Source organism: Schistocerca piceifrons, chromosome 1, assembly GCF_021461385.2.
Source record: "Schistocerca piceifrons isolate TAMUIC-IGC-003096 chromosome 1, iqSchPice1.1, whole genome shotgun sequence".
NCBI classification, from domain to species: Eukaryota; Metazoa; Arthropoda; class Insecta; order Orthoptera; family Acrididae; genus Schistocerca; species Schistocerca piceifrons.
Genome location: NC_060138.1, coordinates 400,164,419 through 400,189,223, shown reverse-complemented (window position 1 = coordinate 400,189,223; position 24,805 = coordinate 400,164,419). Strand labels below are relative to the sequence as shown.

General features: G+C 46.0%; 1 protein-coding gene across 1 annotated transcript in view; it reads left to right on the top strand.

Annotated features, from left to right (window-relative positions):
- Positions 1 to 24,805, top strand: part of LOC124729173 (transient receptor potential channel pyrexia-like) — a 163,994-nt gene that overhangs the window by 115,766 nt on the left and 23,423 nt on the right. The window contains exon 6 of the mRNA XM_047248493.1: positions 17,422 to 17,981. Within this exon, the coding sequence (XP_047104449.1) occupies positions 17,422 to 17,981 (560 nt within the window). The remainder of the gene's footprint in view (positions 1 to 17,421; positions 17,982 to 24,805) is intronic.

Sequence of the window (24,805 nt, the reverse complement as noted above, 5' to 3'; positions counted from 1 at the left end):
AAAAAAAAAATAGAAACGCATAATGGGACAGCAGGCAACATTACTCGCCTGAAAAGTGGCAAAAAATGCACTTTGACATACAAATGGTGACACGTGACAATTTTAAAATGTGCATGCAAGGACTCCAAAAACAGTCTGGTAGCGTGCACGCCAAAAGCTACTTACAGTCTATAAACAAACGATAAGGTCAAAATTCCGGTGTGAAAAAGCTCAGATGTCGTATGTGTGTGTGTGTGTGTGTAGTAAATGACAAAGATCTACTGTAGGCCACGGAGGACGATTAGAAAAGAAAAGAAATGAAGTGAAATTCCTGGGGGAATCTTATTTAGTAAGACAGATGGACCTCATGCAAAAAGAATATCAGAAACATATTCTTATGTCGAAGACTAGAACCGTGATTCAACAGCAACTGTAAACATAAAAAAAATTGACATTCACTCAACGCCTCTTTCGACTTTTAAGGCATTGTCAAGTAATAGTTAGATATACGGGGTGTAACAAAACGAAAGCTACACAATTCGAGGGTTTGTAGAGGATAACTTGAGGGATAAATCCAGGTTGGAAAGGTATGTCTGGAACCGTCAAGGCCGGCCGCAGTGGCCAATAGGTGCTGGGCGCTTCAATCTGGAACCGCGCGACCGCTACGGTCGCAGGTTCGAATCCGGCCACGGGCATGGATGTGTGTGATGACCAACCAAAGACAAGGCAGAACATCGAAGTAGCAAGGACCAACGCCTGCCGCTAGGCTGCTCCTACGCCAGCAAAAGTGAGTCTGTACGCTGACTGATCGTAAACGGTGTTGCTGGTAATGAATCTGACAACATTCATTACCAAAGCACCCCGCACAGGCTCAGTATCATTGTCACAACAATACTATGACAATATAGCGTGAGGGTAAGGAGAACACAATATTACTGCGCAGTAATTACGCCTGGGACACGTCAGTCAGCACTCTGTCTTCACAGTGAACATGTCGGCACTCAACGATGTGTAACTCGAAAGTATTGCGATTAAGCTGCTTGCCTTGCAAAACAAAGGTAGAAATTAATGAAAGGCCCCTTGAGTTTCTGATGTATTCTTGATTTATGTGCACGACCGGTCTCGGCCTTCACATACAGGCCACTTTCAAGTGGATCTCAAACTGCCACGAAGAAATCAATAATACAAGCAGACGTTATGCAGAACGGGCAAAACATGTCCCAGGAGCTTTCTGTAAATATATCAATGAACCATTGGCTCTTATGGCAGCACAGATCCGTAAACTACGACAACTAATTACAAATTTAACAACTGAACTCCATAATTTATCGTGTAGCTGTGGTGTTTTCTAGTTTTCTACTGTAACTACTGTAGCAAACGAAATAAAATAATTATGCTGATCAAAACCTTACACAATCCTACGATCTTATGTGTGTTCCCACCGGGACAACAGTTGGAAGAAAAATAAACATCTAAGCTCATTGGACAGCTGACCTGACCTTATTTGTTAATTCTGAGAACTGGTATAGGTAAAATGTTTCTGTTTAAATGTCATGATGCCATGATCTTCAGTTTCCTCTGATGTAGTGGATGAAGAGGTATGAGGCATGTCGTGATCAATCACGGTAATAACCCTGATTATGAGTACCCTCAATCCATGAATCGGGATCTTTCTTTCTTCAAAGTACCACATGGTGCTGTCATGCAATTTCCAGCCCATTCCCTGACTTTTTACCATCTACTTTTTTCAGATCTTTGTGGAAATTCGTCCGGAGTGAAGTGACTTTTCTCGGTCTCTGCAGGAACCGACGCGTGTTGCGCAATATTACTCTTACACAGTATAGTATATTACACAATGTTGTTGGAACTCTACACTTGTTTTAATACATCGCGCAAACCGTCAATACCGACCACAGACAGTCAATACTACCGCACAATACACATTATCGTTCAATAAATATTGAGCTTGTGAGGGGGTCCATTAGATGGCGTCGAACACGTCCATGCCTACGCAAATGCTAGGAGTGTAGAGCGTACAAACCTCAGATGTGCTGCCGAATGGTTGCCTAGCTGCACGCGCTGGTCCCTGTAACGTCCGCACTCTGTAGCGTCACTGGATAATTTTGCCGGACGTGCTCCTATCTTGAAGCTGTTCCTCATGACGCTCTCTAGAAACCCCATAGGACTATTAGTATTGTCTCGTCACACACTGCCTGTGTGCACAAACACCACTTCCGCGATGATCACTTCTTCAATTTGGCAGACGAATGGATCAACGGAAACGTCAGCATTAGCGGACATGTGTGTTGACAGACCACTGAAGAGCGTCAGTTTGACTTTCTGCGTCTTATGTGTTACCAGTGCACAAAAAAAAAAAAAACCAGGTGGTGTAATCAGACTAATACTTACTAAACAGTGGGTAAGTACTTTCATCTATGAACTCATCTACAGTTCCCACACTGACAGTCAAAAAATTTAACAATAGTATGCTTTGTAAACGAACTGACAAGTGACCTTTATAAAAGACAAGTGAAGGTATGTGTGAATATGCGTGTTAATGAAAACTAAGGGACTGAACATGGGCAGGAACATGTACCACCACGTGTGTTCACAAGTATCTTGATCTGCCTTTTACACAACTTAGTTCACATGCCAACCAGTTCTGAAGCAACCAACTGTTAAAATTTTGATTTTACAATGCAGGAATTGCCTCTTGACGAATAGGCCCACACGAAATTACATATACTAACATGTCCTTTAATGTGTATATATGTCGAAATGAAAAAGGGATCGGGGCAGAATGCATATGGCAGTCATCAATTGATAATGCTTACAAGACGAAAGAATCCGGTCGACAACGTCAATCAATTTTTAATGTCGAGGAAAAATTTACAGCGCCGGTGAAATCACTGTTTTACCCTTCAACAAATTCTAAGAGGGTGTGGGACGTAGCATAAAGACATAAATTATTTATATACTGGTGTTTGATAATTCATTCAGCTGTTTTTATTAGAAATATTTAATGCACGTGATCGATTTCGAAATTACACAATTTTATCTTCAGGCAATATATATAAAGACGCCTGAGAATTCTACACGTTAGAAATATACCAAGCAGGCATCAGCCAGTATATCAAAAGAGAAATAACAACATGATCGATTTCTATTAAATAGGGTGATTCAAACTGTACACTCTTCGTGTGTGTAATATGTGCATCGAAATAAGAGTACAATGTTAAAGAAATTGCTTTATTTCCGAGGTATGAAGTGGAGTAGGGATCACAAGTGAGCTACAGACAACACAAAATTACACGTTGGTGACTCAAAAGCAACTGTACACATTTCATGGGAGTAACGTATGTATCAAAATAAGACTTAAAGTTAAATAAAGTTTTGCTGGAAACTGAGTTATTTCCGAGAAATGCAAGAGAGGAGAATCACAAGTGCCACATACACAACACAGAATTTATTTTTCTATGACAGCAACGACACGAATGGACCCGAAATTCAACACAACTACGTACCTTAAATTTGCCCACGAACATTGATGTCCATTTAGATAAAGACAGTGACGTGCTCCACGACTTTCAGCTCTCGGAATGTTGCTGGCTCCTTTCATCTCATTCTGCCCAGTGCTCAGCCATTTACAGTTCGCTGCTGTAATTGTGCTACACTCTCAACTGCAACACCATACACGAGCTCCTTGATACGGCCCCAAAGATAGAAGTCTAGGGGGGTTAAGATCCGGAGATTTGGAGGGCCAAGCAACTGGCCCTGCACAACAACCCATCCACGAATCGGGACAAGCAACACTGAGATACTCTCTTGCCTCCCAACTGAGGTGTGCAGGGGCACCGTCGTGCGTAAACCATAAGTTGATTCGTGTAGCGAGTTGGTCATCATGAAGTAGACCACCCCATTCATTTTCCAAAAACTGTCTATATACTCTTGTCAGTCAGACACAGTGGAACAACATGCGGTCCGAGTGACTGTCCGGTATATCACACCAAATGTTCACTGCAAAATGATGCTGATTCCTCGTAATGTAGTTACGCGAGGATTTTCATACGCCCACACGTGCATTTTATGAGCGTTCACGATACCCGCAAGGGTAAACAAGCTCTCATCCGTAAAAAATACCTGACGACAAAACAGTGGATTAGCATCATGGCGTCCGAGTAACCACTGACAGATATTCTGACGTTTAGGACAGTCTACAGGTGTCAGCTCCCGTACTTTCTGCAGGCGGAAAGGGTGGAATTGCTATATGTTTTGCATGCACCATACAGCTGATTGAGGACCCTCTACAGTGGCACTTATACGGCTGGTACTCCCTGTCGGATCTTCTTAACACTCATAATGTAATGCCTACCACAAATGACATTATGCATCATAACTCGGAAATAAGGCAATTTCAGACAAAACTTTATTTAACATTTTAGTCTTTCAACTTTAACAGTTTTTGAACTGCAAACAGAAACAGATTCAAGGTAGCACATTTATACACCGACGTCGTTTTTCACGACTTTTAACTACATCAAGTTGCACGAATAATGGTGTGATTTTGCTAACCCTTTTATATGTCACTCCACCTAAGAATGTCATTTTCTTAGCATGCAGATTTCAGTATGTAAGCTACACTCGACACTTTCGCTTCAGAGCGATTGAATGCTACATGGCATATGAAGTAGTAGCGCTACAGGTGAGCAAACAACGAAACAAACAGGGTATGCGTTAGAGGACAAAGGTACTTTTAAACGGGCCATTAAAAATGCACGTTGATGACGACAGGACCCAGCACTGTTGCCTGGCCGCAATGCCGCCCATTCGATTTCCAGCCACATGTTTGGCACAATTGTCGGTCACTGCTATCCGGCAATGTTTGCGACAATACATTTTCTGACGAGAAGTGTTTACACGGGCCATGCTATGGCCGCGAAATGGACGAAAGCGAGTTAGGGTGAGTGAGTACGGTTCTCCTGCGCTTGTATTCCACGAGGAGAAAAGTTAGCATGAAAAAATGAAATCGTGCTTTATCAAATGTTCAAATGTGTGTGAAATCTTATGGGACTTAACTGCTAAGGTCATCAGTCCCTAAGCTTACACACTACTTAACCTAAATTATTGTAAGGACAAACACATACACCAATGCCCGAGGGAGCACTCGAACACCCGCCGGGACGAGCCGCACAGTCCATGACTGCAGCGCCCCTGACCGCTCAGCTAATCCCGCGCGGCGTGCTTTATCGATGCGTTCTTTTTTTTAAGTAACGGCTCCCGAAATTTTAACTCGTGAACTGGTACTGTATACATACCATTTCTATCACAAAATGCTAAAATTTTATGCTGAATGTATCGTTTAAAAGCAAATGATTTAAGCAGCATAAACTACCAACCCAATGTTCATGTTGATATTTTAGGGAAGCATTTCCAAACACGTACAGAGAGAGAAATTGCCCGGCAATACGAAATATTCTCCACATTTAGTGGAAAACACCGACAAAATCTTAGCAATATGTCAACTACTACCTGCAACTGATTCAACAAAAATATTGGCCGACCATCCTGCAATACTTCCATGTATTGCAACCACATGATAGCGATGCAGAAAGCCACACATTGTCAAATGTATAGACCGTGTAAACGCAGCTTTAAGCGGAACTCTAGACTGTCAATAATACTGTGAAATATTTCGTACTGTGCAGTGTTCCTGATCGTCTTTGGATGAAATTGGAGGTTATACGAGATATTGACCGAACAGCTAAAATCAGACTCTCATTGCGCAAAATGGTTGTACTCTATAGCCCCTGCCGATTATTTTTCGTCTTCGTCAACCCAATCACGTAAGTCAAACTTTATTTTCCGCCATTCGTTGTGTTTGTAAGCCAAATTCTGGAAATGGCTTCAAAATCAGCGGAATGCACTTCCAGCTTAGATTTATTGTATGTCTTTAGGGGATTGCCACTCTTACTGTATGTAAAATCAACATAGTATAGTAACCATAAAAAAAACGAGCAATATGGTTCAAATGGCTCTGAGCACTATGGTACTTAACATCTATGGTCATCAGTCCCCTAGAACTTAGAACTACTTAAACCTAACTAACCTAAGAACATCACACACATCCATACCCGAGGCAGGATTCGAACCTGCGACCGTAGCGGTCACGCGGTTCAAACCGAGCAATACCATCAGTTGTTGTCTAAATATAAAAAAATGCATCCGGAAGCTGGTAATTTAAAATAAGCAAAGAAGTTAAATTCAATGCAGATTAATAATAGGAAGTGCAATGAAACACAGAGCTGGAGCTCAAGAGGTTGCTGGAGCCAAAACTTTTGTACTTTCGATGGCATGAGCTTATTGCAAGGGCAAGAAATTCCTTCTTATTCAAATACAACAACATTTCTATTACTAAAAACGTCTGTACACCGTCTCTTATCTTTATTAAATGTTTTCAGCTTTCTGTGACAGTTGCGCACGTTTCGATCACCATTAAGATGCGTTTATACCCGTACGCCTTGCAGCTACTAGCCGTGCGGATGTCCTTGCCCCACAAGCAAGTAGGGGCACGTGTCTCCCCGTCTGGTACGGGAAGACCCCCGCGCCCCCGTACGCACAATTCAGAGGCATGCGTGACTTTGCCAGGCTGTATGCGCCTCCTTGTCTCTTCGTGCGCCTGGTGCACACAGAAAATCGCTAAGGTGTAAACGTACCTTTAGGCTTACCGACTGTGCTGATACGCAAAAGCACATCAAATTGAGCGTCCATTCTCTGCAAGTGCCGATTATCATTTGTGTCGTTCATACACAGGTCACTTATTACATTGTAACGTGTCAGTCTTCGTACACCTTGCCTCACTCCATCCATCTACATGATCTCATAAAGCCAGCCCGAGGGCCAAATAACGGCTGACGTCGAAATCAGCCATATTTGCACCTCTGAGATCATACATGAAGACTGGGCAATATCACTTCGCTGTCTAGAGTCAACCGCCCAAAATTATTGACAGTCTAGGGACCGCTTTAACTCTCCACATACGAGCGACGGATCGCTAACGATAACGACTGCAATCGGTCGCTCGCTTCAACCGCGCCGTACACGGTCGATTTACCAAACAATTTAATCGGCATCCAGTCCACTTCTTAAACTGTCCGTTCTTGCCTGTTAGTCAGGTGTGCAAGCTACCGCATGTTATCAGAAGAACGCACCGGCATGCCTAAGCCAAGCAGGCTAAAGGAATCCTGCTTTCCTCTCCGTCTTCCCGCTATGCTACGCTACGTAGCGGTTTATTCTTTATGTTTTCATTGGAAAGTTATGAGTAAGGTTCTTAAATGATGAGGTCTTTTTTTTCTCCAGTATCACAAGACGGCACGCAATTAAATATACTGCATATTCATTTTGTGTCACTGTAGGCCAGAAAATTGATTTCATTTGTCCTTTTTTCCTTTCCGGCGTATTTTAAGTTTATTTCGATATGAAGGGGTTTCTCTGCAATTTCACTTTCTTTCGATTAGTGTTGGCTGTTCTCAAATCCAACCATCATCAGATGACCTGTAATAATTGTTTTCTATAGTACGCACAACGATCTTTGAAATTCGCGGTCCTTTGCACCTAAGAGCCCCAAGATGTCTATTATACTGCAACGCCAACTAAAGAAAGGTTTTGTAAGTCTAGTTTCTGCAACCATAGTGTGTTTCTACCAACCAAATAGGACCCCACTTATACCAATATCAATTTCTTTTTCCAGGATGTGTAGCTATTGCAGGTTCGCTGAATTCATTCTAAGTGGCCAAAATAGTTAATTCTGAACTCCCCAAATAAAATTTAGCAAACACGAAGCTCTTTTTTCATATTATTTTAATCAAAAACAAGCTTTGCTTTCACACTATGCTGTCTGCGCGCTACGTTGCATACAAATAGTAGGCGGTTTTTAATATCCACTGAGCCTTTTTTTCCTGCTTCAACCAATGTTCGCACTGAATTTTGAAAGCCTATACGCTGCTAACGTGCCTCAAGTCCTTGGCTGACATTTCCACACACTTGTCGGCCAATAAGTCTTTGTCCTTTTTCGAAACATGGGGTGAGGAACTGCTGATCTAATCTGCAAACACGTCGTAACATACTCTAAGTTCCACAATGAATGTTTAGTAGCTCTGTACACAGCTTGCATTGCAAGACACTTACCGATTTATTTGAAACTGCCTCATAAACAAACGAAAACGTTGCCTTCTAGTCATGGAGTCTGTTTCGTTTCGGTTTTGTTTTGTTTTAGGGCGCAAAAACAACTAGGGTGAACTCTGTCTCATGACTGGTTGGTTGGTTGGTTGGTTGGTTTGTGGGATCAAAGGGACCAGACTGCAACGGTCATCGGTCCCTTGTTCCAAAACTTAAAAACTACCACACAGAGTAAAAAATCGGATAATAGAGACAACAGACAACACAGGACAAGAAAAATTCAGACAAAGAACAGACACAACAAATTAAAATCACACGGAGTGTGGCAGTGGTTGGCCGATCATAGAATAAAAAAGGAAAAGCCAACCACCGAGAACACATTAAAAACTCAGTTTAAAACCGTAGGCCAAAGGCCAGAATCAACACAAAACAATAAAATAAAACATAAACACTCATATCAAATGATAAAAACCCCCTGCCCGAATAAAACGTAAAACTAAGCCAGTCATAGCAGGGTCATCAGTTAAAAGGGCAGGGAGCGTATCAGGCAGCGCAAATGTCCGCCTGACCACAGCTAAAAGGGGGCAGGCCAACAAAATGTGGGCCACTGTCAAAGCCGCCCCGCAGCGACACAGAGGGGGGTCCTCCCGACGCATTAAGTAACTGTGTGTCAGCCGGGAGTGGCCAATGCGGAGCCGACAAAGGACGACTGAGTCCCTGCGGTTGGCTCGCACGGATGACCGCCACACAGTCGTCGTCTCCTTAATGGCACGGAGTTTATTGGGCGTGATCCGATCGCACCATTCAGCGTCCCAAAGCGCAAAAACTTTTCGGCGGAGGACCGCTCGCAAATCAGTCTCTGGGAGGCCAACATCCAGAGATGGTTGCCTGGTGGCCTCTTTCGCCAGGCGGTCAACATGTTCATTGCCCGGGATACCGACATGACCGGGGGTCCACACAAAGACCACATAGCGCCCGCAACGGGCAAGAGTATGCAGGGACTCCTGGATAGTCATCACCAGACGAGAACGAGGGAAATACTGGTCGAGAGCTCGTAAACCTCTCAGGGAATCGCTACAGATCACGAAGGACTCACCTGAGCAGGAGCGGATATACTCTAGGGCTCGAAAGATGGCGACCAGCTCAGCAGTGTAAACGCTGCAGCCAGCCGGCAAGGAACATTGTTCGGAATGGTCCCCTAGAATTAGCGCATAATCGACACGACCAGCAACCATCGAACCGTCAGTGTAAACAACGTCAGAGCCCTGATACGTGGCCAGGATGGAATAAAAGCGGCGGCGGAAGGCCTCTGGAGGGACTGAGTCCTTCGGGCCCTGTGCCAAATCGAGCCGAAGGCAAGGGCGAGGAACACACCATGGGGGGTGTATGCAAAGTGGCCCGAAAAGGAGGTGGAACAGTGAAAACCCTAAGCCCGGAGAGAAGCTCTTTGATGCGGACCGCGATCGTACAACCTGACCGGGGCCGACGTTCTGGCAGATGGACGACCGATCGCGGGAACAGGAGACGATAGTTTGGATGCCCGGGCAAGCTAAAAACATGGGCAGCATAAGCGGCCAGTAAATTTTGGTGCCTGAACCGCAATGGAGGGACACCTGCCTCCGCAAGTATGCTGTCCACTGGGCTGGTCCGGAAAGCACTAGTGGCAAGGCGTATTCCGCTGTGTAGGATTGGGTCCAGTACCCGCAGCGCAGATGGGGATGCTGAGCCATAAGCCAGGCTCCCATAATCCAGACGAGACTGGATTAACACCTGGTAGAGCCGTAACAGGGTAGATCGGTCGGCACCCGAGCAGGTGTGGCTCAAGCATCTCAGAGCATTTAGATGCCGCCAACACGCCTGTTTAAGCTGCCAAATATGAGGCAGGCATGTCAGCCGGGCATCAAAAACTACACCCAAAAACCTGTGGGTCTCCACCACAGCAAGGAGTTCGTCGGCAAGATAAAGCCGCAGCTCAGGATGGACTGTTCGGCGCCGGCAGAAATGCGTAACGCGGGTCTTGCCAGCCGAAAACTGAAAACCATGCGCTACAGCCCAAGACTGCGCCTTGCGGATAGCGCCCTGTAGCTGACGTTCAACAGCTGCAATGCCAGTAGAGCGGTAGTAAAGGTAGAAGTCGTCAGCATACAGGGAAGCGGAGACAGAATTTCCCACCGCCGCAGCGAGCCCGTTTATTGCGATTAAAAACAGGCAGACACTGAGGACAGATCCCTGTGGTACCCCGTTCTCCTGGACTCGGTAGGAACTATGGGAGGCCGCTACTTGCATGCGGAAGGTACGATACGACAGAAAATTTCGGATAAAGATCGGCAGAGGGCCCCAAAGACCCCATCCATGAAGCGTAGAAAGTATGTGATGACGCCAAGTCGTATCGTACGCCTTCCACATGTCGAAAAAGACAGCGACCAGGTGCTGACGGCGGGCAAAGGCAGTACGGATGGCCGACTCCAGACTCACCAGATTGTCGGTGGCGGAGCGGCCTTTACGGAACCCATCCTGAGACGGAGCCAGAAGGCCCCGAGACTCCAGTACCCAATTCAAGCGCCGGCTCACCATTCTTTCGAGAAGCTTGCAAAGAACGTTGGTGAGGCTAATGGGGCGGTAGCTGTCCACCTCCAAAGGGCTCTTGCTCGGTTTCAAAACGGGGATGACAATGCTTTCCCGCCATTGTGACGGAAACTCACCCTCGACACAGAGACGGTTGTAAAGGTCGAGGAGGCGTCGCTTGCAGTCCACTGAAAGGTGTTTCAACATCTGACAGTGGATGCGATCTGGCCCAGGAGCGGTATCAGGGCAAGTGGCAAGGGCACTGTGGAATTCCCATTCGCTGAATGGAGCATTGTAAGATTCAGAATGGTGGGTGCGAAAAGAAAGGCTCCGACGTTCCATCCGCTCTTTAATGGAGTGGAAGGCCAGGGGGTAATTGGAAGAAACGTAACTCAGAGCAAAATGCTCTGCCAAGCGGTTGGCAATTTCGTCGGAGTCCGTACAAGCTGCTCCATTCAGTGAGAGCGCAGGGACGCTGACAGGGGTCCGATAGCCATAGAGGCGTCGGATCTTGGCCCAGACCTGCGATGGAGAGACATGAAGGCCAATGGTGGACACATACCGCTCCCAGCACTCCTGCTTGCTTTGGCAGATAAGGCGGCGGGCCCGCGCATGCAGACGTTTGAAGGTAATGAGGTGTTCAATGCAGGGATGTCTCTTGTGACGCTGGAGCGCCCGCCGGCGATCTTTAATCGCTTCAACGATCTCAGGCGACCACCAAGGCACAGTCCGCCGCCGAGGGGACCCAGAAGAACTGGGAATGGAAGATTTGGCGGCAGTAACGATGCCAGTGGTGACCGATAGAACCACGCCAGCAATGCCATCATTAGAGAGAGGCTCAATAGCGGCAATGGAGGAAAACAAGTCCCAGTCAGCCTTATTCATTGCCCACCTGCAAAGGCGCCCAGAAGACTGACGCTGTGGCAGTGACAGAAAGATCGAAAAGTGGTCACTACCACACATCGGACAGATGGTAAGAGGCTAGGGCTGCAGATCGAAAGGTCAATGGCGGAGTATGTGCCATGCACCACACTGAAGTGTGTGAAGGAACCATCATTTAACAGCGAAAGATCAAGCTGTGCCAATAAATGCTCAATGGTGGCGCCTCGACCTGTCGCCACTGACCCACCCCACAGAGGGTTATGGGCGTTGAAGTCGCCCAGTAATAAGAAAGCTGGTGGCAATTGGGCTATCAGCGCAGCCAGGACATGCTGCGCGACATCACCATCCGGTGGAAGGTAAAGACTGCAGACGGTAACAGCCTGTGGCGTCCACACCCGAACAGCGACAGCCTCTAAAGCTGTTTGTAGAGGGATAGACTCTCTGTGAAGAGAGTTAAGGACATATATGCAGACGCCACCAGACACCCTTTCATAAGCTGCCCGGTTCTTATAATAACCCTGATAGCCACGGAGGGCGGGGGTTCGCATTGCTGGAAACCAAGTTTCCTGAAGAGCAATGCAGAAGAAAGGGTGAAGGCTGATAAGTTGTCGGAGCTCAGCTAGATGGTAGAAGAAACCGCTGCAGTTCCACTGGAGGATGGTATTGTCCCTGGCTGAGAAAGGCGTGACGGGACTGGGAAGGCAGATTACGCCTCTGGGTCACCTGCTGCCTCCGATGGAGCACCCGTGCAAGTGCTATCCATTGCGTCTGAGGGACTGGCGAGATCGAAGTCCTCAGCGGACGCAAGAATCTCCACCGCATCCTCAGACGCAGAGCTCGTAGGTAGCGGTGGAGTAGGTGCCACCGCAGGTGCCTTGGTCTTACGGGTCTTCAATGTCGTTTTCTCTCGCTGTTCCTTTGGTTGTCGTTGTTGAGAGGGCTTATTGGAGTCAGTCTCCGGGACCGAAGATGATCGCGAAGCTCGACGACCAGCGACCTGTGGCTTCTTCAGCCACTGGTTGGTGTCTGCTGTGCCGCTGGTGGGAACCTGGGAAGGGAGTGACCCAAGGGATCCCTTCCGAGCGAGATAAGCCGAAGAAGACTTACGCTTCTCCGGCTTAGAAGTGGGGACTGGTGTCCCCAGTGGTTTAGTGGGTGCTGCTCCCGAGGTAGATGGTGTGGGAGCAACAGAGAGAGAAGGGGCCCCCATCGTCAAGGGGGCAGGTGACGTCCTCTGACTCTGAGAGCTGCCTGTTTGTGTTGCAGCTACAGGAGCTGGAGCAGGAGTGACAGTTGAGGCATAAGATGCCATCATGCGCACGGGATGTAGCCGTTCAAATTTCCGCTTAGCCTCAGTGTAAGTCAGTCAGTCCAGGGTCTTATATTCCATGATTTTGCGTTCTTCCTGTAAGATCCTGCAGTCTGGCGAGCAAGGTGAATGAGGCTCTCCACAGTTGACACAGATGGGAGGCGGAGCACATGGAGTATCGGGATGAGACGGGCGTCCGCAATCTCGACATGTGAGGCTAGAAGTGCACCGGGAAGACATATGGCCGAACTTCCAGCACTTAAAGCACCGCATCGGGGGAGGGATATAGGGCTTGACGTCACAACGGTAGACCATCACCTTGACCTTCTCCGGTAATGTATCACCCTCGAAGGCCAAGATGAAGGCACCGGTAGCAACCTGATTGTCTCTCGGACCCCGATGAACACGCCGGACAAAATGAACACCTCTACGCTCTAAGTTGGCGCGCAGCTCGTCATCAGACTGCAAAAGTAGGTCCCTGTGGAAAATAACACCCTGGACCATATTTAAACTCTTATGTGGTGTGATGGTAACGTTAACATCCCCCAACTTGTCACAAGCAAGTAACCTGCGTGACTGGGCGGAGGATGCCGTTTTTATCAAAACTGACCCAGAGCGCATTTTGGACAAGCCCTCCACCTCCCCAAACTTGTCCTCTAAATGCTCTACAAAGAACTGAGGCTTCACGGATACAAAGGATTCCCCATCAGCTCTGGTACAGATGAGATACCGGGGCGAATACGTGTCACTGTCATTCATTGCCTTTCGTTCCTCCCATGGTGTGGCCAGGGATGGGAACGATTTGGGGTCATAAACGTTACCTTTAAAATGAGCCCCCGGACGCTTAGAGACTGCTGGTGGCTGGCCACCAGCAAGAGATGATGTGCCACGCTTCATTGCGTGTCATCCACCCTGATGCCACCTACTCCGACCAAGATCCCTCCCCAAGGGCGCCACCACCCAGCCACAGCAAGGGCCACCTAGCAGGATGGCCATTGCTGGGAGTCCTGATGCCCCAGGGAGATGGGCATCTACTCCTTGGCATACATGGGGAGTAAACGGCGCAGGCATCTGTAGAGCGACCCCTGTGTTGTCAGGAGGCTACAACCAACAGGGTACATGGCGGCCCCACCACAACAGACTGGCTACCGTGCTGGATCTTAGGTGCAAAAATGTATGAGGTCGTCGTCGCAGCGAAAAGCAACACTGCAAAGTGCAGCGTGGAAATCGCACCCATGGACGTATCGTCGCCCAAGAGATGGAAAACGAGCTGGACACCATTGCAACGACGAGAAAGCCGGCTAAAGGTCTCAATGCACGACAGATACAGTGCACCATGTAAGGCGCCCTTCCCCAATTGGCTCGCTCTTCGGAACAATTTAGAAAGATGGAGGTCAAACCCGAGAGGGGACCATCACATAAGGCCGAAACATTTGAGACTCCTTTTAGTCGCCTCTTACGACAGGCAGGAATACCGCGGGCCTATTCTAACCCCCAAACCCGCAGGGGGATGTCTCATGACTGGTATATATTTCAAACTCTTAATTTCTTCTCAATCGCCTTTAAGTTTATTTCATTCATTTTGCTGCTCCCACCGTTATGATAAACGAGCTGGAGTGAAACTAGCTACGCAAACATACACCTGGCTAGCAAGGCACGTCGGATCGACAGCGCAACGTGCTGTCAGGTGTAGCAGGCTGGACAGGTCTCGCGAAGCCTGCCAGGTTGCGGAAACCAAAGTTGGCCTGCTTTAACCGCTGTCCTTCAGTAAACATGTACTCTCGGGTTTCCGTTGCGGCAGGTTCAGCTGCATCTGTGGTTACGGCGGTGATAGGGGCAGGCAGGCTGGAAGGAGAATTTGTACACCTCTGCAACCAGTATTTTTTCTTACGCGACTCTCGTGAGGTTCCGCTGTGGAAAATGAATTGCACTTCATCTCTTTTGTCCACTAATACTCCCAATGAAGTAAATTAAAAAAAATGGAGATGTTATTTATTAACTTGTTTCAAAACGCTATGCTTAGAAATCTGTATGTGTCTGCAAAAAACTGTCAAGTGAAGCACTGCTGGTTTACATGTATGAGGGAGAGTTAAAATTACACGAAATGACAGGTATGCTCTAAACATTATATTAAAATGTCCAATTAATATTACCTACTTCTGTTCAGAAATTACGAACTTTAATAAAGCATCTGTTTCATAAAAAAAAAAAATGGATGTCACAAGATGGAGCACTGTTTATGGTGACTATTGCCATGAGCTTCCTATGAAATCTTAATTCTGCAGCACAAGCTGCAAAATTTTAGTCACTGCGAAATCGGAGAGTGTGAATGTTTTTGTATTTGTTCAAATGGGACTTAACATCTGAGGTCATCATTCCCCTAGAACTTAGAACTACTTAAACCTAACTAACCTAAGGACATCACACACATCCATGCCCGAGGCAGCATTCGAATCTGCGACCGTAGCAGTCGCGCGGTTCCGAACTGAAGTGCCTAGAACCGCTCGGCCACCGCGGCCGGATTTATATTTGTATTTTTTTCTAAATGTAAGTCGGAACTTCAGCAATAGTCCCACTTTTCAAAGTGATTCGTGCTTCCTCATTAACTATAAATTCTAACGTACTCTACTTGGCGCTTGTTGAATGTCTACGGACAGCTGGCAGTAAACAAAATCACGAAATGAAACAAATCTGCGTAGCTACGATTAGTATCTAGATAAGCGAATCGCAGGCAGGCAGCCATATTTTCAAACATCGCATGCGATTCATCAGATTGCGTGGGAATTCCGAGCAGCCAGCGACTGATGACTGTGATCTGCTATCTGCCCTCACAAGTGCGGCCTACACACAGACCGCGCTATCAGCCGACAGATTGCTCTGCGCGCGCGCGCGCGTTTGTGTTTGTGTGTGTGTGTGTGTGTGAGAGAGAGAGAGAGAGAGAGGGGGGGGGGGGAGGGAGGGAAGGAAAGAATTATAATGTGGGGGAGGTAGAGGGTGAATATCAAAAAATATTTTGTGTTATACTCCTGTGGACGCTGTGAATTAAATGACTCGCAGTACAAAAAATAAAGGAATTCACTGAAAAACTGTAATTCCGTCGTTTGTAAAAAGAAAGAACCGCTAATACAATGTCCCAAAGTGGTTGTTACCATATCACCTAAGTAACTGTAAAAACGATAACCATCGCATTAGCATTGGAAATTTCGGAAAAATCGAGTTGTACTACTACTTCTGTAATACTAGTACAACACGTCGTTCAGTAGTAAAATCAATGCCTGATTTCAGCTCTAAATGAGTAAAACTTCAACTGTCAGCTCCACTTGGCACAGTGCGTAGTGACAGAGACTCGGCTTTTTGCCCTCCGTCATGTGAGTGCCTTAGTTCCTGCTTTCGAACATCAATACGGTAGAGATAGAGCTATGCGGGGTCTATATTTATCTGTTATCCAAGGCTCGAGGGGTGCGAAAATCGTCAGCGCCCTGAAGCTGTTCATCGCCCGCTGATGTGCTGCTCGAACAAGCCAATAGATTTCCCTCCAGTTTCGTGCAACATGCAGAAACAGGGTGGGAGGCATCGAATTTAGGCAGTCTGCGCAACTCTGCGGGCTTGTAAATAGGCACCACAGTTCCATTCACGAACACGAATCAAACGAAAATAAACGATGAAGTACGTTGGACGTCCACTAAGTAGTGCAACCTTTTTTTCTCGGGCACTTTTCGGTGAAAAATGTAGAATGGGTTGTGGGAGATCGTGGAATATTCCCGCTTCAGCCCCTGTATTTTCGTGAAGTTCCGATACGTGGCGACCATATATGTAGCCTCCAAAAATGGCGTCTGTAATGGAGGTGCGTTCCGAGCAGAGAGCTGCCATTGAATTTCTTTGGGGGAAAACCAGAGCGTCGCAGATATTCATAGGCGCTTGTAGAATGTCTACGGAGAGCTGGCAGTAAACAAAAGCACGGTATCTGTCATTATCGCAACACGGTCTCGCAAACTTGTCCAAACACCCGCGTGCCGGCCCGGCCGCACACAGCTCTGACTACGTCTAGGAAACTGGATAAACGACTTCAACGTGTTTGTCCACACAAAAATGCAAACGAACTCCTCCTCCTCCTATATGACAACACAAGACTACACACCCGAGAGGTGCTCGCAAAACATTGTACTGTGCTTCCTCATCCACCCTACAGCCCGGATCTCGCACCTTACGACTTCAACATGTTTGGTCTAATCAAGGATGCACTCCGCTGGAAGCAGCGCGTGGATGATGTGGAGGTTATTGATGCAGCAAGATGTTGGTTCCATTGTCGACCAGTAGTGTGGTACCATGTGGACATACAGACCATCACAGTAAAGTGGCGCAAGAGCGTCGCATTGAACGGAGATTGTGTTGAAAAATAGGCATTTGCAACCAAAGGAATGGGGAATAATGTGTGTGTCGGAATCCTGAATAAAACCAAGCTGATTTGATGGGAAAATATGTGTTGCATTACTTATGTACGTGTGCCACAGGTGGGGCTGCGGCACCTGCTGAAGCACCCGCTGTGCGAGGCGTTCCTGTGCCTCAAGTGGCGGCGCATCCGCAAGTTCTTCCTGCTGAGCCTGCTGTTCCACGCGGTGTTCGTGTTCGCGTACACGGTGTTCGTGCTGACGGGCGCGCCGCGGCCGTCCGCCTGGCTGTGGCTGCACGCGCCCGCCGGCTACCTGCTGCTCGCGCTCAACACGCTGCTGCTCGCCAAGGAGCTCTTCCAGATGGTGCACTCACGCGCCGGCTACCTGCGCTCCTGGGAGAACTGGCTGCAGTGGCTCATCATCGCCAGCGCCTTCCTCTGCTGGTTCGGCGGCGCCGGCGAGGAGCCCGTGTGGCAGCGGCACGTGCTCGCGCTCGGCATCTTCCTCACCTGGCTCGAGCTCATGCTGCTCGTCGGCCGCTTCCCCGTCTTCGGCCTCTATGTCCAGATGTTCACCACCGTCGCCGTCAACTTCGCCAAGTTCCTCATGGCCTACTGCTGCCTGCTCGTTGCCTTCAGCCTCAGCTTCGGCGTCATCTTCCACCACCACGCGCCTTTCAAGTAAGTCGGCCACGCCGGTTTACAGCCACCGAGTTTCTCTCTCGAATTTGCTGTCTTTCAACGGTTGAGAAAATCTATAAGCTTCCTGCCAATATCATGATCTATATCAATAGTCGCAACTTAATAAGACGACTCCTGACGTGCCACTTACAAGGTATGTACACTGGCTCACACGGCTAAAACCGACAAAACCTATTTTAAAACGCGGAAATGTGTCTTTTATACTAACAAAGCTATTTATCCGCAAATTTCTGCATCTGTATACTACCAATCAATGTTACATGGTTAACAAATCTAAGAGACTGTCGAATCAGAAGTCGCTGAAGCAACAACATCGTATAACACGCAATTACCACGGTTACACACAAAGTTTTAATTATCACTTCGAAAACGTAAAGAATTAACTATTTGCTTGTTTGCAGATATACACTGATGAGCCAGAGCATCATGACCACTTACATAATAGCCAGTATGTCCATCGTTGGCATGGATAGCAGTGGTGATGCATCACGGCATGGAAGCAATGAGGCCTTAGTAGATAGTTGGAGGCAGGTGGCACCACATCTGCCCATACGAGTCACATAATTCCTGTAAATTCCGGGAAGGGAGCGATGAGTTCTGACGCCATGTTCAATCACATCTCAGATGTGTTCCATCGGGCTCAGATCTGGCGAGTGGGGGCAGCACATCGTATCTTGTTGAAAAATACCACTCCCGTAAGGAAACATCGTAGTTATGAAGGGTTGTACGTGATCTTCACCCAGTATACGATATTCCTTGGCCGCCAATGTTGCTTGCACGAACTCCACTGGGCCCATGGATGTCCACGTGAAAGTTCCCCAGAGCATAAGGGATCCTCCACCAGCTTGTCTCCATCCCGCAGTACAGATGTCAAGGAGCTGTTCCCCTAGAAGATCACGAATTCACACCCTCCCGTTAGCATGACGGAGAAGGTATGTTCTATTAGACCACGCCACCATCTGCCACTACGCAAACGTCCAGTGCCGAGGGTCGCATGCCCATTCAGTTGTAATTGCCGAAGTCGTAATGTTGACATTGGCACTTGCATGGATTGTCGGCAATGGAGGCCCAGTGTTCGGTGCACTGTGTGTGCAGACACATTCGTACTCTGCTCATCATTAAAGTCTGATGTCAGTTCCGCCACAGTTCGCCGCCTCCTGTCCTGTTTACCAACCTGCCCAGTCTACAACGTCCAACATCTGTAACGAGAGGTGGCCGCCCAACACCATGACGTCTGGAAGTGGTTTCACTTTTATTTCGCCATGTATAAAAGATACTCACCACACACCAGAGAAGTCGTACAGTTTCCTTAATGCTCGTACCGGCCGTCACAATCAGCCCTCGGTTCAAACTCAGATAGATCGCGCGCCTTCCCCATTCTAAACAAGGACAGCACGCTCACTGATACTACAGGCACCGTGCGTTTGTCTCACTAACAACGATTCTTCGCCAGGTGACGCTGACCTGGCGTAGACGAGTTTTATATCAATAGTAAGTCGGTGGTCATAATGTTCTGGCTGATCAGGGCATGTCTGCTGTCCAAGCGAACATTGAAATCCCCGCACCAGAGTGCCGTGGCATGCCGCTACAGCACCACATACAAAATGACACAGCCCAGTGATAAAATGGGAATACCGTGGGGCAACTGGTTTTTGGCATAAACGGAAATGTTGCAGTTGTGGCAGGCCAGTCTAGACGGCTAAATTAGTCATCTGCATTCTCCTGCTACGGCTGTAACTTTTCTGTTGCTATCGAAAACGAGTTCTACATCTACATAGATACTCCGCAATCCACCGTGTGCCGCCTGGCGGAGAATATAGCGTACCACTACTAAAGTGCGCGTCATATATCTTGGCGGCCGAGTTTAGGTTCGTTCTGCGCATCTGACGTCACAAAACACAGTCAGCCAATGAACAGAGAACGACGTTGCCAGATCTCGACAACAGTGCAGAGCACGGACGAGTGTCTTCAGTTTTAGAAACGTTCAGTCATAAATAAAGTAATAGAACAAAAGCAATGTCTTGATAGCAGACTTTCTTTTACAGAAAGTTTGGAAAAAGCATTCTTTATACCAATTGCTTCATATTCTATTAATTAATTAAACCAAACAAGCAATAAGACTCCTAATTCAGGCGATAGCAAGGAAAGATGTTTGTTTCAATCTCACGAACTCCTTTTTCGCAATAAAGAACAGCGGTAATTGTTTATTTCCTATTGTACTTCTACGAAGCGTGAGTAATTCATAGTCATACCAACAGTGTTTATGAGTAGTTGCGTGAGGTGTTACAGTCCTTATAGAGTTACACTGTTCAATGAGCTGAGATAGCGGAACGGTTAAGGTGTTGGGCTGCCAAGTGAAAGGTTATGAGTTCAAACCTTGTACGGTGCTTAATAATTTCTCTATTTAAAAACAATATTGGAGTGCCTTACTTCACGAATTTTATTCGTTTGAATGAAATTTCTAGTGCTTTGCCTCTTCATTAACTTTTTCGTTGCTGCAGACACGTGCTCCCCACATTCCGCGCTGTGCGCGATTTTGTCATCACTGCACTTCTCGCCTGTGCAGACACATGGTGTTCCCACTGCTTTGACACACTTATCATTCGATTTCACAAAAACTATTTGGCCAAAAAATTTGATTTTTACACGTCTTCTTGCCTGATACGTTCCCTCCATAAATGACTTAATTTTGTTTTGATGTGCAGCATTAAATGTAGTAAACCATTGCCCGAAATTTTGAAGAGTTTGCAGAGGTAAAAGTCCATAGCGTATACTTTCCGTATGGTCGATTTTAGTTGCCACAATGTTGAGAATGAAATGTGGACAAGATACCTAAATTTCATATAATATTAACTGTATAACAATATCTCATTTAATTTAAGAACCACATAGGTGTCGTATGTAATATTGAGAAATATTCCGTCTTTCGCGACTGTAATAAAAGTTTTATATACACACGGCGCGTTTGGCTTTATTTTAAAGCACTTCCATCGGTGAAAGGTATGGTACATACACAATGGTATTCATGTTCTATTTCTTGTTTTTGTTCCACAGTCGCAGTTTTACCAATGGTATTGAAATATATCCCTCTTCTGCAACTGTAATAAGCGACTTATTTAGACCAGACGCGTTTCTCTCTTTTGAAGCATCATAAGAGGACTGTATTTTGTGTCCTCCATTGCCAAGTAACCTTTCGTAGTTTTGTGCTGCGGTAGCACATTATTCAACGTTTGTGTTGGCTCATCAGTGTTTTAGCAAATAAATGCTGTTTGTGTGTGCCACACACAAAATTACATTTGACATAGCTCTGAGCACTTCACTGACAAACGGTATATTCAAGTCCTAATGTTTTTGTAAGTCCACAGTTTTGTTTAATGTATTTTGTCTACTTCCTTTTGATTGATTGAAGTGCTTTAAAATAAAGCCAAACGTGCCCAGTGTAAGTAAAACTTTTGTTACAGTCGCGAAAGGTGGAATATTTCTCAATATTACATATGACATTTATGTGGTACTTAAATTAAATGAAATGAAATATATAGGTATCTTGTCCACATTTCATTCTCAACATTGTGGCAACTAAAATCGACCATACGGAAAGTATATTCTATGGACTTTTACCTCTGCAAACTCTTCAAAATTTCGTGCAAAGGTTTACTATGTTTAATGCTGCATAATAACTGCGTTGAACATCGAAACAAAATTAAGTCATTTATGGGGGGAAGGTATCAGTCAAGAAGATAGGTAAAAATCTAATTTTTGAGCCAAATAGTTTTTGTGGAATCGAATGATAAAGAGTGTCAAAGCAGTCGGAACACAATGTGTCTGCACAGGCGAGCAGTGCAGTGACAAAATCGCCCACAGCGCGGAATGCAGGGAGCACGTCTTTGTAGCAGCGAAAGGGTTAATGCGGCCGTGGTGGCTTTACTTCACGAACTGCGCGCTCCCCACTACACGTAAGCTTGCGAACTATGCTATACTATGGCGCTGCTCCTATTGGCGCGTGCGTCGTGTGCAACTGGCAACGCAGCAATCTCCAGCGTCTGGGCGGGCATGCGCGAGCCGCCAAGATAAAAGAATTGAACTATAGTTATTTCTTTTTCAATTCCACTGGCAAATACAGGGAGGGGAAAAAAGACTGTCTTTATGCTTCCGTATGAGCCGTAATTTCTCGTATCTTACCTTTGTGGTCATTACGCGAAATATATGTTGGAAGCAGTAGAATCGTTATGTAGTCAGCTTCAAATGCCGGTTCTCTAAATTTTCCCAATAGCGTTCCTCGAACTTTGCCTTCCCTCCAGGGATTCCCATTTGACTCCCTGAAGCATCTCCGTAACACTTGCGTGTTGTTCGAATCTACCAATAAAGAATCTAGCAGCCCGCCTCTGAATTGCTTCAATGTCTTCCTTTAATCCGACCTGGTACGGACCCCAAACACTCAAGCAGTAATCAAGGATAGGTCACACTAGCATCCTATATGCAGTTTCCTTTACAGATGAACCACATATTCCTAGAGTTCTCCCAATAAACCGAAGTCGACCATTTGCCCCCAAACCACACTCCTCACATGATCGCTGCATTTCATATCGCTTTGTAACGTTACGCCCAATCCGAACATTATGGGTTTGTGTTTCCTACTCATCTGCGTTAACTTACATTATTCTGCATTTAGAGCTAGCTACCATTCATCGCACCAACTAGAAATTTTATCTAAATCATCATGGATCCTACTACAGTCACTCAGCTTCGACACCTTACCTTACACCACAGTATCATTAGCAAACAACCGCACTTCCCTGGGGCTCTCCTGACGATACCCCTCTCTCTGATCCCATAGTGCTCAGAGCCATTTGAACTATTTTGAACCTGTTTCTGATGAACACTAGCCATCGAGGAAAACATACTGGGTTCTATTCCATAGGAAGTCTGAGTCATTCACATATCTGTGAACCTATTCCATATGCTGTACCTTCTTAAACTGCCTGCAATGGCACATCGTGTCAAACGCTTTCTGAAAATCTAGAAATATGGAATCTGCCTGTTGCCCTTCGTCCATAGTTCGCATATATCATGTGAGGAAAGGGCAAGCTGAGTTTCGCACGAGCAATGCTTTCTAAATCCATGCTGATTCGTGGACATAAGATTCTCGATCTCACGAAAATTTACCATATTCGAAGTGAGAATGTATTCAAGGATTCTGCAGCAAACCGATGTTAGCGATATTTGTCTGCAGTTTTGCGAGTCCGTTCTTTTGCGCTCCTTATAATACTGGAGTAACCACCTGCACTTTTTTTCAGTCGCTTGGGATTTTGCGCTGGGCGAGAGATTCGCGATTAATGCAAGCTAGGTAAGCAGCTAACGCTGTAGAGTACTGTTTGAAAAACCGAACTGGATTCCACCCGGACCTGGCGACTTCCTTGTTTTCAACTTCCTCAGTTGCCTCCCCGTGCCAGGCAAGCTTATGAATTACTATTATGTCATCCATACGGGAGCCCGTTTGATGGTCAAACGACGGTATGTTTATACGATTTTCCTGCGAGAACGATTTCTTAAACGTGAAATTTAAAACTTCGGCGTTCGTTTCGCTATGTTCAACCGCCACACCAGATTGGTTAACAAGTGACTGGATCGAAACCTTAGACCCACTTACCGATTTTACACAGGACCAGAATTTCTTGGGTTCTCTGCCAGATCTTTCGCTAACGTATGACAATGGTAGTTGTACGCTTTGCGCATAGATCTTTTCACAGACGTAAGATTCTCTACCAACCTTTGATTGCGCGTTCTGTTTTGAATCGTTAGTGCAACAGCCTCTGTTTCCTCAGGATTTTCCGAATCTCGTTATTAAATCATGGTGAGTCTTTTCCGTCCTTAATCCACCGTGTAACGACCTTCGCTTCCTCAGATTTTTCCGAATCTCGTTATTTTTTTTCCAGTTTTACTGGTTCGAAGTTCGGGTACTTGTATTCTTAGAACAATATGCGGTATTTCTTATGCATATCTTACTTAGAACAAGATATAGGAAAATGGCGGCTAGTATGGGCTTATGGCTCAATGGCCAGATGCAAGTCTTTATTTTTTTCTACCTTTTTCAATCAATTTTTTCATTACGCTTCGTCGGTGGATATGTGCAGAGTTGCATGATATGTTTCAAATTTCACTGATGAGAACTTGTATAACATGGTATCCGTGAGATCATGAAGGCTAGTTCAAAACGAAGACTAAGAAACCCATGGTCCAACCGAGATTCAATCCTGCGACCCTCAGTTTCTAGGCCTGTGCTTTAGCATTAGATCATCAGGGGCAACACATACACACAGGCAGTTCCTCTATGGCTTCTGATGAGCGGGTTTGCAAGTATCAAAATATGTGACATATGGCCGTATCTTTCGATTCCACTGATTTTGAAGCTCAAATTATTTATACAACCAAGGGCCACAGAACTTAACATTTGGTACTATGGTACTTGATACCTCTACCTGCTCCTGAAAAAAAAAAAAAAAAAAAGAGGTCTTTACAAATTGCTGTATCTTTTGATTGCATCAAGCTAGATGCTTAAATTTCTTATACTGCCAAGGAAACACAGACTTCAGTATTAGACATAAGTTTCAATTTGATACTTATATGCACTCCTAAGAAAAAGGGGTCTCAACAGACAGACAAGCAACAAAATATTTTGATGTGATCTAATTACAAACTGATAATGTTCGGATTTTTTCCCTTTACTTGCACTGTGATGCCTTGCTTATTGTCAAATGTCATGATTGTAAGTCAACAGGAAGTCCTCTATATGTTTTGACAAGCGA